At 32.0% G+C, this 15,985-nt stretch overlaps 1 protein-coding gene across 1 annotated transcript; it reads right to left on the reverse strand.

Annotated features, from left to right (window-relative positions):
- Nucleotides 1–2,648: 2,648 nt before the first annotated feature.
- LOC110607375 (G-type lectin S-receptor-like serine/threonine-protein kinase RLK1) lies at nucleotides 2,649–5,184 on the reverse strand. The gene has a single exon (XM_021746477.2). It carries the CDS (start codon nucleotides 5,115–5,117, stop codon nucleotides 2,703–2,705), a length of 2,415 nt encoding a protein of 804 aa, XP_021602169.1. The 5' UTR covers nucleotides 5,118–5,184; the 3' UTR covers nucleotides 2,649–2,702.
- Between the last annotated feature and the right edge of the window lie 10,801 nt (nucleotides 5,185–15,985).

The following is a 15,985-nucleotide window of genomic DNA, read 5'->3' on the forward strand; positions in this document are numbered from 1 at the left end:
CATGGTCATCCTAAAAATAGCTAGATGAATTCGGGGGTCTGCCATTCCATCATACTTTTCTAAACTGGACAACTTAAACTTGGCGAAAAAAGTTTCCGCTAGTATTTCTTCCGAAAGAGGCGAGACCCCATCTAAATTGAAATCCTCTTCCTATTCTTTTTGGTATCTTTGTACGGCCTGTACTATCTTCCAATCCACTCCCTTCGGAGCCTTATCTTATTCATCTTCGAATTCGAACTTACCTTTATGCTGCAATTTGACCTCTTTCGTCTGGGCTCTTGGGGTGTCTATAGAGACTTCATACCTTTTTACAGGGTCCATCTTAGACGCCTCTTCCCGAGTCTTATACCGTCCGAGAGTAGCCTGCAACCTTGGATATACTGGAGTATCTGGTTGTTTAAATAATTAAGGTCTGCTTCGTTGATCAATGGAGGCATGTTCTCCTGATTATCTGGGATAGAGGAAATAATGACTCCCTCGTTGGTAACTATATTGTCAATAGTTGTAGGGCTTCTGGCCATTTCGAATGAGAAAAAATGATAGGGAACTGATTGTAATCCAAAATAGGGTTTAATGGATTTTTCAGCAACGAAACCAAATGATATTGCTGAGATTAGATTAATGACGTAAGCAGAATGGAGCTGTATTGTGATTGGCTAGAACCTGCAAGAGAGGAAGTGTGAGACCATGGTGGGTGCCCACGGCAGCCACTCCGACGCTCAAGTCATTATCCTGAAGAATATAGAGAAAGTAATAGACTACTTGGAGTTTGAGTAGTATTAGAGATAGCGTACCTCTGTCCTTGCAATTGCTCCTGTTTTATAGTGCAAGAAAATGAAGCTAACATAACATGTCTTAAAAATTCAGCAATAATATGGCCGGCTACTTGATAAGGAACATTGCCAGCTAATAAATTACTAATCCCGCAATCTCAGGAGAGACGAGAGTGCGCTTGATAACAGTAACTTTGTGTCAAGACCCGACCTATCAAGAAAGGGTGAGTCATGACGGTAATCCGGGTGTTAAAGTGTTCGGATCTCCCTTTCCTTAGGCGGGATTGTGTTTCCCACTTGTCGGATTCTTGCCACGTGGCCCCTGTTTTGTGATGATAACTCATAACTTATTTTGGATGAATATTATGTAAGATCAGTCATATTTTTATAAAAATAAAATGCCAAAAATTAATAGTAACAAAGTTAGGACATAAAAATAAAAATCCAAATTATATATTCTGCTTAAGATTTATTATGTGCACAATGTTTATTTTATATGTATTTCACATGAAATATGTTAAATATGATGTTGTTGATGTATTTAAATTTGAACCGGAAATGAGAATGGGGTTTGGTGTTGGATGCGCTTTCTTTCTATAAACAATTGTATTCTTTGTGATCTCTTCTTATTGTCGTAAGATAATGGTAGAAAAGAGAATTAGAAATTCAACTAATATGCATGATTTTCAATTTTAGGATAAAAAATGTAAAGACCTCAAATATTAATTATAAATACAAAGTCATGCATCAGCAAATTTAATTGCATCAAAGAAGATTAAAATTTTAGTACTTACTATCATATATTATTAATATCTAATAACAAATTTCATTTAAAAAATTATATTTTTAGCAAAATAAAATTTACTAAATTTCAATAATGGTAGATACTAATGATAACATGAGAATTATTTAAATCAAAAAATCCCAACATATGATTTTCCTCTTAACTTCTATCTATTCAAAAGGTTGAGTTATACATCTCATACTAGATGTTAGGAGAACAATAAGAAAAAAACTTTAAAACACAAGCCATTTGAAAATAGAATGTGTGAAAAATTACATGGAATATAGATTGTATCGGGGGGGGGGGGGGGGGTTTATATTGAATAAATTATAATAATTTAGGTTTGATATTCAAAATTTATAACATTTGATTTAATGTATTAGAAACACTATTTTATTTTTTTATTATATTTTAATTATTTATGTCTATTTATTTTTTCTATAAATTATTTAAATTGAATAAAATTTTAGCTGATAATATTTTATACAATTTGTTCTATTAATTCTTTAATTGTTTTATACTTTATCATAATTAATTTTTTATAATAATTTTAATAAATTATATGTAATTATTCACATTAGAACAATAAATATATAAATTTAAAAATATCACTTGAGATAACTGTATAAATCTAAACAGATCATTTACCAATCTTTCCGTAACTTATTTTAAAACTCAATTATATATATATATATAAATAAATAAAAAGGAGACACTCAAATTTTCAACATGACTAGCAAGCCAAACAGCGAAACAAACATTAATTTCTCCTTCAAATTTTGACTTGTTAAACAGAAAAGAGAGTTTCACCAAATCAGTTTAGATACAGAGAGAAACATTCTAACACAATTAATTCGAAGAGAAAGAAAGTATTGTTCAATTATACGGATCTAGTAAATTAAATCTAGATAAAATTTTTCTATCACAATTTTTGTATTAAAAATATAATAATGATTGTTAATGATTATTTTGTATTTGGTAATTCATTTGAATTTAACAACAATAACAACCTCCGTAATGAACGCAAATTTTCTTAAACTAGAAAGGAAAATAAAGGTAATTAAATCTCAATATGCTATACTTTCAAAAAAAAAAAAAATCTCAATATGCTAGAACTTGCTCTTAGAGTCTGAAGGGATGAATTTTCAACTAACCACCGTGCTAAATGGACAAGGACACGGCGGAGGAGTAACTTGAACAATACCTTCAAGCATCAGGACAGCCATTTTCATGGTTGGTCTTAAAGCAGGATCTTCCTGAATGCACCAAATCGCAACCATCACAAACCTCTCAAGCTTCTTCATATCAGTCATGGCTTCCTCATCATCTTCAACCAAATCAGTTATTGTTCCTTCTTGGTAGCAATCATAAGCCCAGTCCATTAGAAGTTCTCTCTCTACACTAACTTCTGTATCCACACACTTCCGACCGCAAATTATCTCCAACAATAAGACTCCAAAGCTGTACACATCGGCCTTTACTGTGACAGCCATGTTCCTGAACCATTCTGGTGCAACATATCCTTTGGTTCCTCTGATAGCAGTAAACGTTTGGCTCTGTTCCAACAACAAAAGCTTTGCCAATCCAAAATCCGAAATCTTGGCATTGTAATAGTCATCTAGCAAAATATTTTGAGGCTTGATATCGCAATGGATAATTTGAGTGCTACACTCTTCATGTAGATATACAAGTCCTCTAGCAATTCCACATGCTATATGGGTTCTCTGATTCCAATTGAGTTTTGCCTTTGTAAAAAGGAAGTTTGCCAGCGTTCCATTGATCATGAACTCGTACACTAATAACCGATGTTGTCCCTCATCACAAAATCCTACAAGCTGGACTAGATTCTTGTGGTGTGTTTGGCCAATCACTTTAACTTCAGTCTTGAATTCTTTCTCACCTTCTTCAACTATTTTGTCCAATTTCTTGATAGCAACTGGAACTTTAGTACCCATTTCTACTATCCCTTTATAAACAACGCCAAAAGCTCCCCTTCCTACAACTTCTTTGAAGCCATTTGTTGCCATAAAGAGCTCCTTGTAGGTAAAGCACCTCAAATTGGATTCTGCAGCTGTTTCTGCAACTTGAGGGATCCTTTTGGATTTTTTGAGGTGGACGAGGAACAAATGATAAAAGCTCAATACAATGTTGATGAGCACAGAGCTTCCTAAGAGCACAGAAAACATAAGGACCAAACTATCCTTGTTCTTCTTTTCATTGGGTGATAGAGAAGGACCTCCTCTTATTGTATAATTACCCTTTCTTATTTTTATAAATGCCTTTCCATTAACATCTCCATCTCGCCTACCATTTGAAAGCGGCAGCTTCTTCTTCCAGCAGTTTCCTTCTCTAAACACAATTACGTTGCAGAAGCAATCTTCACTACAAGCTTTCCGACACTCTTCCACATTATAAGGCGTATACCTCTCATAGTCAGAAGTTGGCCAATCAGTGTTTTCTAGCTCCAAGTAATCAAAATCTTCCGGGAAATTAGACACATCTTCTTCACAAAATTGAGAATAAAAATCGGGTCTGCAGCCTCCATGAGCATCATTTGGATCAATTAAGGAAAATCTTTCTGGGCAGCTACAAATTGGCCTCTGATCAGTGCCCAGTTGGCAGACACCATTAAAGCCACAAGGCCCAGTTCCTTCTTTTCCGTTAATGCCAGTACAGATATTATCTGGCATCGCACGAATAACAGACCAATCTCCTCCATTGCCAGTGGAATCCTTGGGGTGCGAATACTGTACGAAGACCCCATCAAAATTGAGAGTTACTCTGTGATAATTTTCTGCAGCTGAGACAACTCTTCCTTGAGTGAGGAGCACTCGTTTACCGCTTGCTCGCAATACATACAAGTAACCTGAATCATTGAATTCCACTCGCAACCCAGCGTTTGATATGTTAGAATCTACAGTATTGCTCCAGAAATAGGCTTCATATGTATAACCAGTGGGCAAATTGTTGGTATTAAGCACAGCATTCCCATCTGGAATCAAACGAAACTGAAACCTTCCCCGGGAGAAGTTGGTCTCTGTCAGTCTAGAAGACAGTATTTGGCCACCCCTCTCCAGTGTCTGTCCAGGCAACAATGTATCAGTTGGATAATCAAAGCTCTCCCATAAAATTTCAGAACCTGAATTTGATAATATGAAGTTTCCTGTATCATTCATGAAACCATTAGCAGCTTCTCCCAAATTGATACCAGATTTCCAGATCTCTGCGCCTTGAGGGCTAGTAAGAACAAGCCCTCGATCAGCAGTGAGCTCTAGCTTGGATCTTGGTGGTGCAACTGCAGGTTCATATTCAGTAGTTGCATACCAGACTATGGTTTTGGTGGGAATTTTGTTATACCATATAGCAGGCAAGTAAAGATCTTTTTTCTCAAGCTGGTGAAACCCAAAAGCAAAATCACCTGAAGGTGAAATCCATGGTTGTGCTCCATTATCACCTGCAGTGAGTGATCTTCCCACCACTACATTATCTGTACTTTGAGCGAGCAATGAATATGGAAGCAAAAACAAAGAGAAGAGAAGACAAGCAAGAGAAGAAGCCATAGCTGAAGCGGAGTTTGGATTCGTAAAACGGATGGACTCAATGTTGAGCAGCAGAGGTAGGACTTGTCAATTCTTTATTGATATTTATTAAAGAAGCTGTATAAAAATAAATAAATAAAAAAGAAATGAAATAGTAAAATAATTAATAAAGTACAAAAGACAGAGTCAAAAACGTCATAAGTTTCTCGTTTATATACGTTAAAAATGCTAGACTTGGAACAAAATTATTACTTTGACATTTTCAATTCTATATTTTTCAAGTCAAATATATACAAATCGTTTTTATTAAAAAATTTATTGCAAAGCATCAATATAATATTTCAATTTTTTTTCTTATTTTTTAAGGAAAATATATAAATGTTAAATTTGAAATAAAGTTAAAACTAAATTATTGAAAAATTAAATTAAATTATTTTATTACATGAGACTTTATTTGGGATGAAAATTTTAAAATTTTTGGATTTGTTATCTTTTTAATAAAAAAAAATCCTGAAAATTTATGAAAAATTAAATAAATATTTGCCACTCCGTGGTGATAGTACAACGAAAAGTCTTGAGGATTAAGACATTTTCGAGGAAAATGACCTCTGAAGAAATATGTTTCCTACATGCCCCGTGAAATTTGGCCATCTGTCTGTTTGACGTCGTTAATTATTACTTTTACACAGGTTAATATCTGTGAATGACTTGGTGATTATTTGCTGAGTAAAGAAATATAAATAATCATACTTGTTGATTTTCTAGTGATATGATGAAAATTTCTATCACTGCTCTTTTAGAGCAAATAGAGCGTTAAATAATTATAGATCCTAATACTAACAATTTACAGATCCATAATAAATAATAAATGCCCAGAAAACAATTTCCCTTCTCTCAACCACCATCGCCTTCTTCATTGCCTTCACAGCCCATTACTAGCCTTCCTCGGCATCAATTCAGAAAACCAGACGATTGTTGAGTTCATTTTCCATTTGCCAAATATGAGATTTTCTTTTTCTATAATGAAGTCTGATACAAATCTAAGCTAATAATAGAAATAGCGCGCAAGATAATTGAAGGAAAAGTAAAATTTTGTGGTCAAGACTTCTCGGAGAAATATATCACCAAACGAAATTGAAAGCTTCCACAGAGCTAGGCCTTCAAAATTGAAGGGTCAAATTAAAATTTCGTTTATATCAATACATAATGTTAGATTTTGGAATTTATTAATTCATTAAGTCAACTAAAACCAAAACTGCTTTTAATTTTTTAATTTGTATTATTAATATGTAAAATCAACTTTTATTTATAAAATAAAAAATATTTTTAAAGTACATTAATTACAGAATAAAAATAATTTAAAATTAAAATCTCGAAAGTAATTATAATTTATTAAATATTTATTTGAAAATCAATATTTTATATTAATAACTATGGGACTTTGTTAATTATTAGAGAAAGCATGGAAAAGAATGGAAAAATTATATATTGAGCTTTTTAGGTGAAAGAGTTAATATACACAAAATTCTAACTAACTTTACCAATCAAATGTTGCCAACTCATCTACTGTTTACAATTTTCTTTTCCTGCCAGTTATCTGTATAACTTATTCTCACGTGTTACAGCTCCGCAAGATGGAGATGGGTCAATATTGACAAATCCCATCTTAGACAAAAATTGGAAGAATGAGGGAGAGGATAGAGGCTTGGTAAAAAGATCTACCAACTAATGTTTGGCAGGTAGAGGTACAGGAGTGATAAGGATGAAACTTACTTGAACTTGTTATCCAACCACATGACAGTCGATTTCGATATGCTAAGATTGAATTTTTGAATATATGTATTGTTGCCATCACGATGAAGAGGGATAGGGAGAGGAAGAGGGACATGCAAATCTTTGAGTAAGTAAGAGATCCATTGTAGCTCACAAACCATCGAAGCCATGCTCCTGTACTTTGCTTCAGCTGAAGACCTGCTTATGGTGGTTTATTTTTTTTATTTTCAAGAGATGAGAGTTGAACCAAGAAAAACACAGTACCCAATAAGAGATTTGCGAGTCATAAGGCAATTTGCCCAATCTGCATCTGAGTATGCTCGTACAATGCAACTGTTTTGGCCATAAAAAAAGTCCTTTGGCTGGAACTCCTTTAAGGTATTTAAGCAAGTGAATAGCAGTCATTCAGTGTGGCATGCAAGGCTGTTAGAGAAATTGACTCAATACTTGAATAGCCTGCTTGATATATGGTCTTATTAAATTACGGTAGAGTAACCTACCTACGAGCCCCCTCTATCTTTCTGGTTTAGGGAGTACAAGACCCGTGTATGCATCCAGCTTGAGGTTTTTGATCATTAGATATTCATTAGGTTTAGTTTCCAATAGGCCTACATCTTTGAGGATATCCAGAGTGTATTTTCTCTAGTTAAGGAAAAAATCCTTTTCAGATCTAGCCAATTTGACTCCAAGGAAGTATCTGGCATGCCCCATAACTTTAATGGTGAATGCAGCATGAATAAAATTTTTCACCTCAGTTATGATATCAACATCAGAAGCAAAAATTAACAGGTCATCTACATAAACAAAAAACATGATTATTTAGGAGTTTATAGTATTTTATGGAAACTCAGATGAAGTTTCAATTTCAGAGTTACACAAGTGATGATAGCTTTGATATTATGTTAACTATTAGAGAAAGCATATGAAAGAGAAAGCATGCGAAAGAAAGGAGAAAAGAATTGAAAAATTATATATTGAGCTTAGCCAAATATAGGAAAACGGTGGTTTTCTCATAAGTTAAGTGGAATGAGTCATTTGAGTTAACACTTAACTCCTATCAACATCAGAAAAATAATTTCTCTCAGCCAAGGAAGAATAAGATGGAGAGGAAGAAAATAGAGAAGAGATGGAGCTCTCAATTTTTCTAAAAGGGAGGAAGTGGTCTTCCACACTAAATACCTAAGCCTCAACCCCATAACTCTAAGTAAACCCCAAATTCTCCCTCAACCATGTGTCAATCTTTTTTTGCTAGAGTGAATATCACATTTATTGTATACATGTATTAATTTTTCATTTAATGAATTAAATTGAATTCTTTTTACTTAATTTATCAATTAATTATTTAATTATAATTAATTACACTTTCATTAATTTAATTAATTAATCCAATTTATTAATCACTATTAATGAATTTTCAAACTTAACTAAACACTACATCAGTGTTAATAGAATTATACTAATAGAATATAAATTATTAAAATAATTATATATAAATTTATATATGTATATAAGTATTTATAGTTGTTATCAGTAGCGATAATATTTTAATCGCTAGTCAATTATTAAAAATTTATAAGATTTTAATCATTAGTGAATTATTAAAAATTTATAAGAGTATAATTCAACTAATTTAATTATACTTTATTTTATTTAAATAAATTATATGATACACTATTCTTAAAATTATATTAATAGAATATAAATTACTAAAATCAATTTTATATATATATATATATATATATATATATATATATATATATATATATATAATTATAATTGTTATTATTATTCATATATATATATATATATTAATTATATTATATAATAATAAAATATTATTAGATAAAATTATAAATAAATTAAACTAAAATATTTATAACTATTTAAATAAATATTATTAAGCTAAACTAAATATTACATAGTTTTATTTTAAATTACGTAATTTTGTTATAAATAAATTATAAAAAAAAAACTAAATACATTTGTAATATATCAGAAAAATGATAAAACTCGTTTTTGAGATTTATATTTTTGGAAATATTGCAACAAAATTTTTGAAAGTGAGGAAATTTTTTTTTTTCTTCTTCTTCTTTTAAGTGTCTGAAAATTGTAGTAGAAAGACTATTATGTTTTGTTATTTAGTGTCTTCATAGATTTTAGATAAAAATATTATATAATACAGTAGATATTTGATATTATTTTAAAATTGGAATGTGAATCTTGTTAATTTAATATAAATAATATTAGTATAATGTTAAAAGTATTTAATTATTTTGTTTGAATTTAAATTTTATTATAAAAATTAAAAATTATGCTGAAATTAAAATAAAAAAATAACCGATATAAAAACTGAATCGGAACAATTAATGCATGAAATCATACTGAAATCATATCAAAATTTGGTTTTGGTTTCAAAAAATTCAAGGAATCGATTTTTAGTTCCGATTCTGATTCCTACAAAAAATCAGTATTAGAGCCGAAACCGCACACCTCCATTACATGTTTAAATCATGAATTATATAGATAACTTTATGTATATCTTGTATATGAAGAAATAATACTCCACAACATGTTGAGACTTCGTAAATAAGAGGAAATAGAATACAATAATACCAAATCGACCTTTTGTAATTTGTTTTTTTCTTTATTTTTTTATTTGACATGATTTATTTTATAAGGAAGATTTCAAATGAATTCTTACAAAATTAATCAAGATACCAATTCATTTGAAAAAAAAAGAGAAAGGAAAGAAGGAAAAATGAATATAATATACCGTTAAAGGAGGTATATGTAATAATTATGTGGGCTCAATTTCTTGTCTTTGAAAAGTAGAAAATGTCCAATTTTCAAGTAAACTCTGGCGAAATTTTAGTAGAGGTTTTTCCAACATAATCCATTCATTGATGGGAAAAGAGGCTCCTAAACACAATACAAGAAGGATCCAAATGAAATAAAGAGTCTTATAATGTCTTTAGCCCAAATCAAAATCAAAGACCCAAGGCCTAAAAAGAAACCATAGGTATTAATTTGGATCCGACCCAAGAGAAGGATCTGCCATCCAAAGGAAAATGCCATCATCTGTGCAGCTAGGGAGGAAGTCTTAGAGTTGTATTCCATGGAAGACAAGGCTAAGGATGGTAACCAGAGTACACGCATACTGCACATCCATCACTCAAATTGACAACCTAGGAACCTAAAGAGAATAGAAGACGACTTGGAAGCATTCAAATCTAGTTCACATCACTATAAAAAGTGAGACGCATGGCCCAGCTTTGGATGTTCATGTATCCTTAAAGGACTAGAGCAACCCAAAGACATGGGCATAATTAGTGTCCCTAAGATAATTACCCTTTTTCTAGAAGACACCTATCAATAAACATTTAACGAACATGGCAAGTTTAGATAAATTTTGAATTTAAAAAACTTTAGAGGATTAAATATTAAAAAATTGATGATATATAAAAAGATATAACGATTTAATTTATTATTATAAAAATTAATATATAATATCAATATAAATAATTATTACTTCTGATATATAAAAAGATATAAGGATAATAAAAATTAATATTTAATTATTATCTATTATTATTTATAGTGACACTAATTTTAATTTTATATTGCAGTATTATAAATAATTGATATTAGTGATACATAAAAGAATACAGTGCCAATAGGAATTGTGGGCATTTAATAAATTCTTTGTAGAAGCAATATTTGTTTTACTAGACATTAATTTTACTTCCGCAATAAATTCAAATTTATTCCTCAATTATATATCAATATTAATTATTTCAAATTTCTTCTCTTATCTAGAATCAGTTTGGAGGATTATTATTGTAATTTAAAGTTTTAAAAAGGTTAGATTTAAGAAACATTAAGAGACTTTGAAGTTTGTCCCCCTATCCTTTACATTTTGAATAAGTTCTCATATTTTGTTTCTACCATAGATAATTCATTTTTTTAAAGGAAATTTTATATATCATGTGGAATCAATGTATACAAAATTTTAAAAAAATACCAATTATATTGATATATTGAATTATATACCATTATAAAATTGAATTTCAAAATTATATAAAATTATAATTAATTTTAAAAATGAAACAGAACAATTACTGAAATAGAACGATTTATTCTTTGTTAAGAAGTTTAATCAATATTATTTGATTAAGACGAAATTCAGAAATATTAAAAACTAAAATTTTATTAAAAAATTCTCGAAAACTCAAAAGTTCTCAAATAGCTAAAAAAATATTATTTATAATACAAAAATCCTTATGCAGATATTTACGAAAAAACTCTAAAAATAATTAAAATGTAAAATTGACCCCTAAATGATAGAATTTGGATATCGAACTTTGTGGCAGACCTGCGGCCCTTGTCATATTTTTTAAAGTCATTCATCTCGAAATTTTTTGAAAAGTTATTGCGGTCCTCCAATGGACGTCGTAAGCAGAAATTAAACTCGGTCCAAATCTTCTATAAAATTCAAGACAAATTACTTCGCATCACAAGTTCTCTCAAGGGTATTCTGGAATAGGTAATGGAGTGTATAAGCCCATATTCTACGGCTGATCCTTTTGAATTTGACAAACTGGACACTTCTGTACCATCCAACATATATTTTTTTTCAATTGTAGTCAATAAAAACGCTCCTCTAAACTAGCAATAGTCTTATCACGCCCCATATGACTACTCAAACCTCCACTGTGGACCTCTCGAATCGATTTTTTTTTACATAGAAAAGGATGAGAAATGCATAATCTGTACTCTTTAAAAAGAAATCTATTATGTATCAAAAATCCATCAGCAGATTGACGAGCTTGGACCTTTACTCATATATCAATAAAATCATCATCTGCAGTATATAAATTCTTCAGAAATTCAAAACCCATGACCTCCTAACTAATTGTAATCAACAAAGCCGTGCTCCTACTCAAAGCGTCTGCTACCTTGTTACTATGGTTAGTCTTATATTTTATGACATAATAAAAAACTCCAAAATAAGTTGCTCATCGAACATGCATCTTACTCACATGTTTTTTAGTTTTAAAATGAATCAAAGATTGATGATCTGTGTGAATAATAAATCGGGTATTGTTCCCACGTCTTAAAGGCGCGGAACACTGCATACAATTCCTACTCATAAGTAGACCACTTCTTTCTAGCATCATTCAATTTCTCACTAAAGAAGGCAATAGGCCTACTAGATTGCGATAACACATCACCAATCCCAACTCCACAAGCATCACATTCAATCTCAAATAGTTTATCAAAATCAGGTAGAGCAAGATTAGGGGCAGAAGTAAGCTTATCTTTAATCTCTTCAAAGCTTTTATTGGCAGTTCCAGTCCAAGTAAATTTCTACACTCTCTCTTTCTTCAAACAATCTGTGATAGGGGCAATGATACTTCTAAAATTTCTGATAAAACCGTTGATAAAAAGTAGTAAATTTATGAAAGTTGCAAACTTCTGAAATATTTTTAGGAATGGGCTAGTTCCGAGTGGCTTCTACCTTCTTCTCATCAATATATATCTCTTCTACACTAACAATATAACCAAGAAACAGAACACACTTCAATATATAAATGCATTTTTTAAAATTAATAGTCAGCTCATTTTTTTGTAAGGTGGTCATGACTTGATAGATGTGCTGTAGATGTTCTTTTTCACTGCGACTAAAAATTAAAATATCATCAAAAGAAATAACCATAAATTTGCATAAGAAAGGGCACAAAAATTAGTTCATAAGTCGTATGAACGTGCTAGGTGCATTTATCAAACAAAACAACATAACTAGCCACTCGTACAAACATTTTTTAGTTTTAAAGGTTGTCTTCCATTTATCTCCTTCCTTAATTCCAACTTGGTGGTAGCCACTTTTAAAGTTGATCTTTGAGAAGACTTTAGACCCTAATAACTGATCTAACATGTCATCCAAGCAAGGAATAGAAAATCGATATTGAACTGTAATCTTATTGATGACTCTACTATCCACACACATTCTCTAAGTTCCATATTTCTTTGGAACCAATAAGGCAGGGACTCTATAAGGACTAATGCTCTCCCGAATGAATTTCTTCTTCAATAACTCTTCAAACTGTTCCTGAAGGATCTCACTCTCCTTTGGACTCATTTTATAATGAGGCAGATTCGGTAATTTGTATTCAAGAATGAGATCAATTCGATGTTAAATATCTCGCAAAGATGGAAGCTTTGAAGGCTCCTTCACTACCCTAGGAAACTCCTCCAACAGCTCTTTGATAGGTGGTGGTAAAAATTGTGCATCCTCTACTTCACCTTTTACTCTCACCAATAAAGGTAGTGTGCCTCTAGATTTTTCAACTACGCTTGATAACCTTTGCACTCCCGTAGAAATAACAACAATAATTTTTCCTTCCACTTTAGAATGTTTCGCAGAATTAGAAAGCAAAATAGTAATCTTCTTCCTATTTCATGTAAACATGTATGAATTTTCCTTCCTCTTATGCAATGCATCAATATCAAACTGCCAAGAACGACCTAATAAAATTCCGCAGCAATCTATATTCTCAACGTCATAATTAACAGATTAAGTGTAAGATTTACCGATAGAAATAGGCATGCTGGAGATTCTATTGACTTCAATTGTCGAACCTTCCTTAATCCACCCAACTTTGTATGACGAAGGGTGAGGCTGTGTAGGCAACTGCAGTTTCTCTATCAATTGCTTATTTATCAGATTCTCACAACTGTAACTATCTATAATTAGCTTGCAAATTGCTTCTTCCACTCAATACTTCGCCTAGAAAATCTTCTTCCTTTGCTTCTCACCCTCTTGTTTCGTCGAACATAAAATTTTCTTCACCACATAGGTAACCTCCCCATCTTCAGAACCAGTAATAGACCCATCATCTTCATCCATTTCCTCTTCAGATTCAACCACCTCCTCAACTATATTAACCTGTTGATAATTATTATTAACTCCTCTACATTCTGAATAATTATTCAATCGATGTCCAGGTTACCTGTAGCAATAGCATATGTCTCCGATTGGTTTCTGATAATGATTGATTTTGCCTCCTTTGTCTACTGTATTGATGACTATCTTTCCTTTACTGTCTCTCCTTTCTTCCATAGTAGGCTGAGAATTGCCAGAATTTGCAACCCTAGAAGGCTGCTTGCTATAATTACCTCTATATTGCTAAGTTTTTGTCAAGCTAAAATTTATGTAATTAAAATTTTGATTAGATTGATATCGAGGCTACCATTCAACACGTTCTTTTGCTCTTTTTGCCATCTCAATGGTATCTGCCAAAGTAAAAATCGTAGCTACTCCCATCATACAATGAATTTTGTGATTCAGTCCCCTCTGATAATGAGTAACCTACTGAGTTTCGTTCTCATATTTATCACATCTCTCCCGCAACCTCAAAAATCCTCTGTATATTCATCCACCTTTTGACTCCCTTGTGTACAGTGATCATGATATCGATTACACAAAACGTGGGCGTGATCACTAGACAAAAACCGTTGTTCAATCATTTGCTTCATCAACAACCAATTTCATATAAGTTCAAGCCTCTTTTGATAGTGTTCGTTTTGAACAGAATCTCATCACGTTGCTGCACCACCCTTTAATTTATAAGCCACAATCAGAACCTTTCATTCCTCTTCCACGTTCATAACTTTGAAAAACTGGTCAACCTCAGCTAAATAATCAAGGACAGATTCTACATCCAATAAATCATAAAAGTTTTGAAGGTCTACCTTTATCTTGTAACATTCATGATAATCCTTTCGACCTTTGTAATAATTTTGTTCTTCATCGAGCTAGTTGAGACATCTCCCATAATCTTGTTGGGGATTTGCAACCACAAAATTTGCAACCATAGGATTTGCGACCACAGGATTTGGAACTGGCTGTGGGCGTTCGACTATGGTGGGTTGGTTGTTACCTCATTGTAGGGTTAGTTGTCCGATCATCTCCCTCAATTCTGCCAAGGATGCCTCAATTGCAACGAGTCGTACTTCTTGGTTGTCGGCCATGGATGAACTTTAATATGATACCAACTGAAACAGGACAATTACTGAAATAGGACGATTTATACTCCATCAGGAGTTTTAATCAATATCATTTGATTAAGACGAAATTCAGAAAGGCTAGAAGCTAAAATTTTATTAAAGAATTCTCAAAAACTCAAAAGTCCTCAAACAGCCAAGAAAAGTGCTATTTATAATAGCAAAAATCGTAAGTAAAAATTTATGAATAAACTCCAAAAATGATTAAAATGCAAAATTGACCCCTAAACGATAAAATTTGGACCTCAAACTTTGCGACAGGCCTACAACCCTTGGTGCATTTTTAAAGTCGTTCGTCTTAAAATTTCCTTTCCGGAAAACTATTGCGGGCCTCCAATGGATGTCGTAAGCAGAAGTTAAGCCCGATCTAAGTCTTCCATAACATCCAAGGCTAATTGCTCTACATCAACTTGTCTATAGATTTTGTTCTTGGTCTTTCACGTACTCAATGCAGATTTGATTCTATTTTTATTGTTGTTGACAGGTTCTCCAAAATGGCGCATTTTATTCCTTGCAAGAAGATTAATGATGCTTCTCATATTGCAAAACTATTTTTCCAGGAGGTTGTTCGTTTACATGGCATTTCTAAGACTATTACTTCTTATAGAGATGTGAAGTTGCTAACTCACTTTTGGGTGACTTTATGAATGGGACTGAACTTTAATACAACAAGGCTGCTCATCCTCAAACTAATGGCCAAACTAATGGCCAAACTAAAGTGGTAAAATGCACTCTTGGTAATCTTCTGCGTTGCATCTACAATGTAAGAAAACTGCTTGGGATCTTGCTCTTGCGCAAGTAAAATTTGCATACAACAATTTTGTCCACAGCTCTACAAAGATGTCACCATTTGTAGTTGTGTACAGAAAAATTTCAGCGTACAGTTGATCTTATTGCCCTTCCTACAAGTTTTCATAACAGTATAGTAACAAACAACTTGGCAAATCAGTATGTGGATGTTTTCAAATAGGTACAACAATGTCTTACAAAAGCTAATGATAAATATAAAACTGCAGCTGATAAATATAGGCGTTTCAAGTCCTTCAACATCA

Source organism: Manihot esculenta, chromosome 2, assembly GCF_001659605.2.
Source record: "Manihot esculenta cultivar AM560-2 chromosome 2, M.esculenta_v8, whole genome shotgun sequence".
Taxonomy (NCBI): domain Eukaryota; kingdom Viridiplantae; phylum Streptophyta; class Magnoliopsida; order Malpighiales; family Euphorbiaceae; genus Manihot; species Manihot esculenta.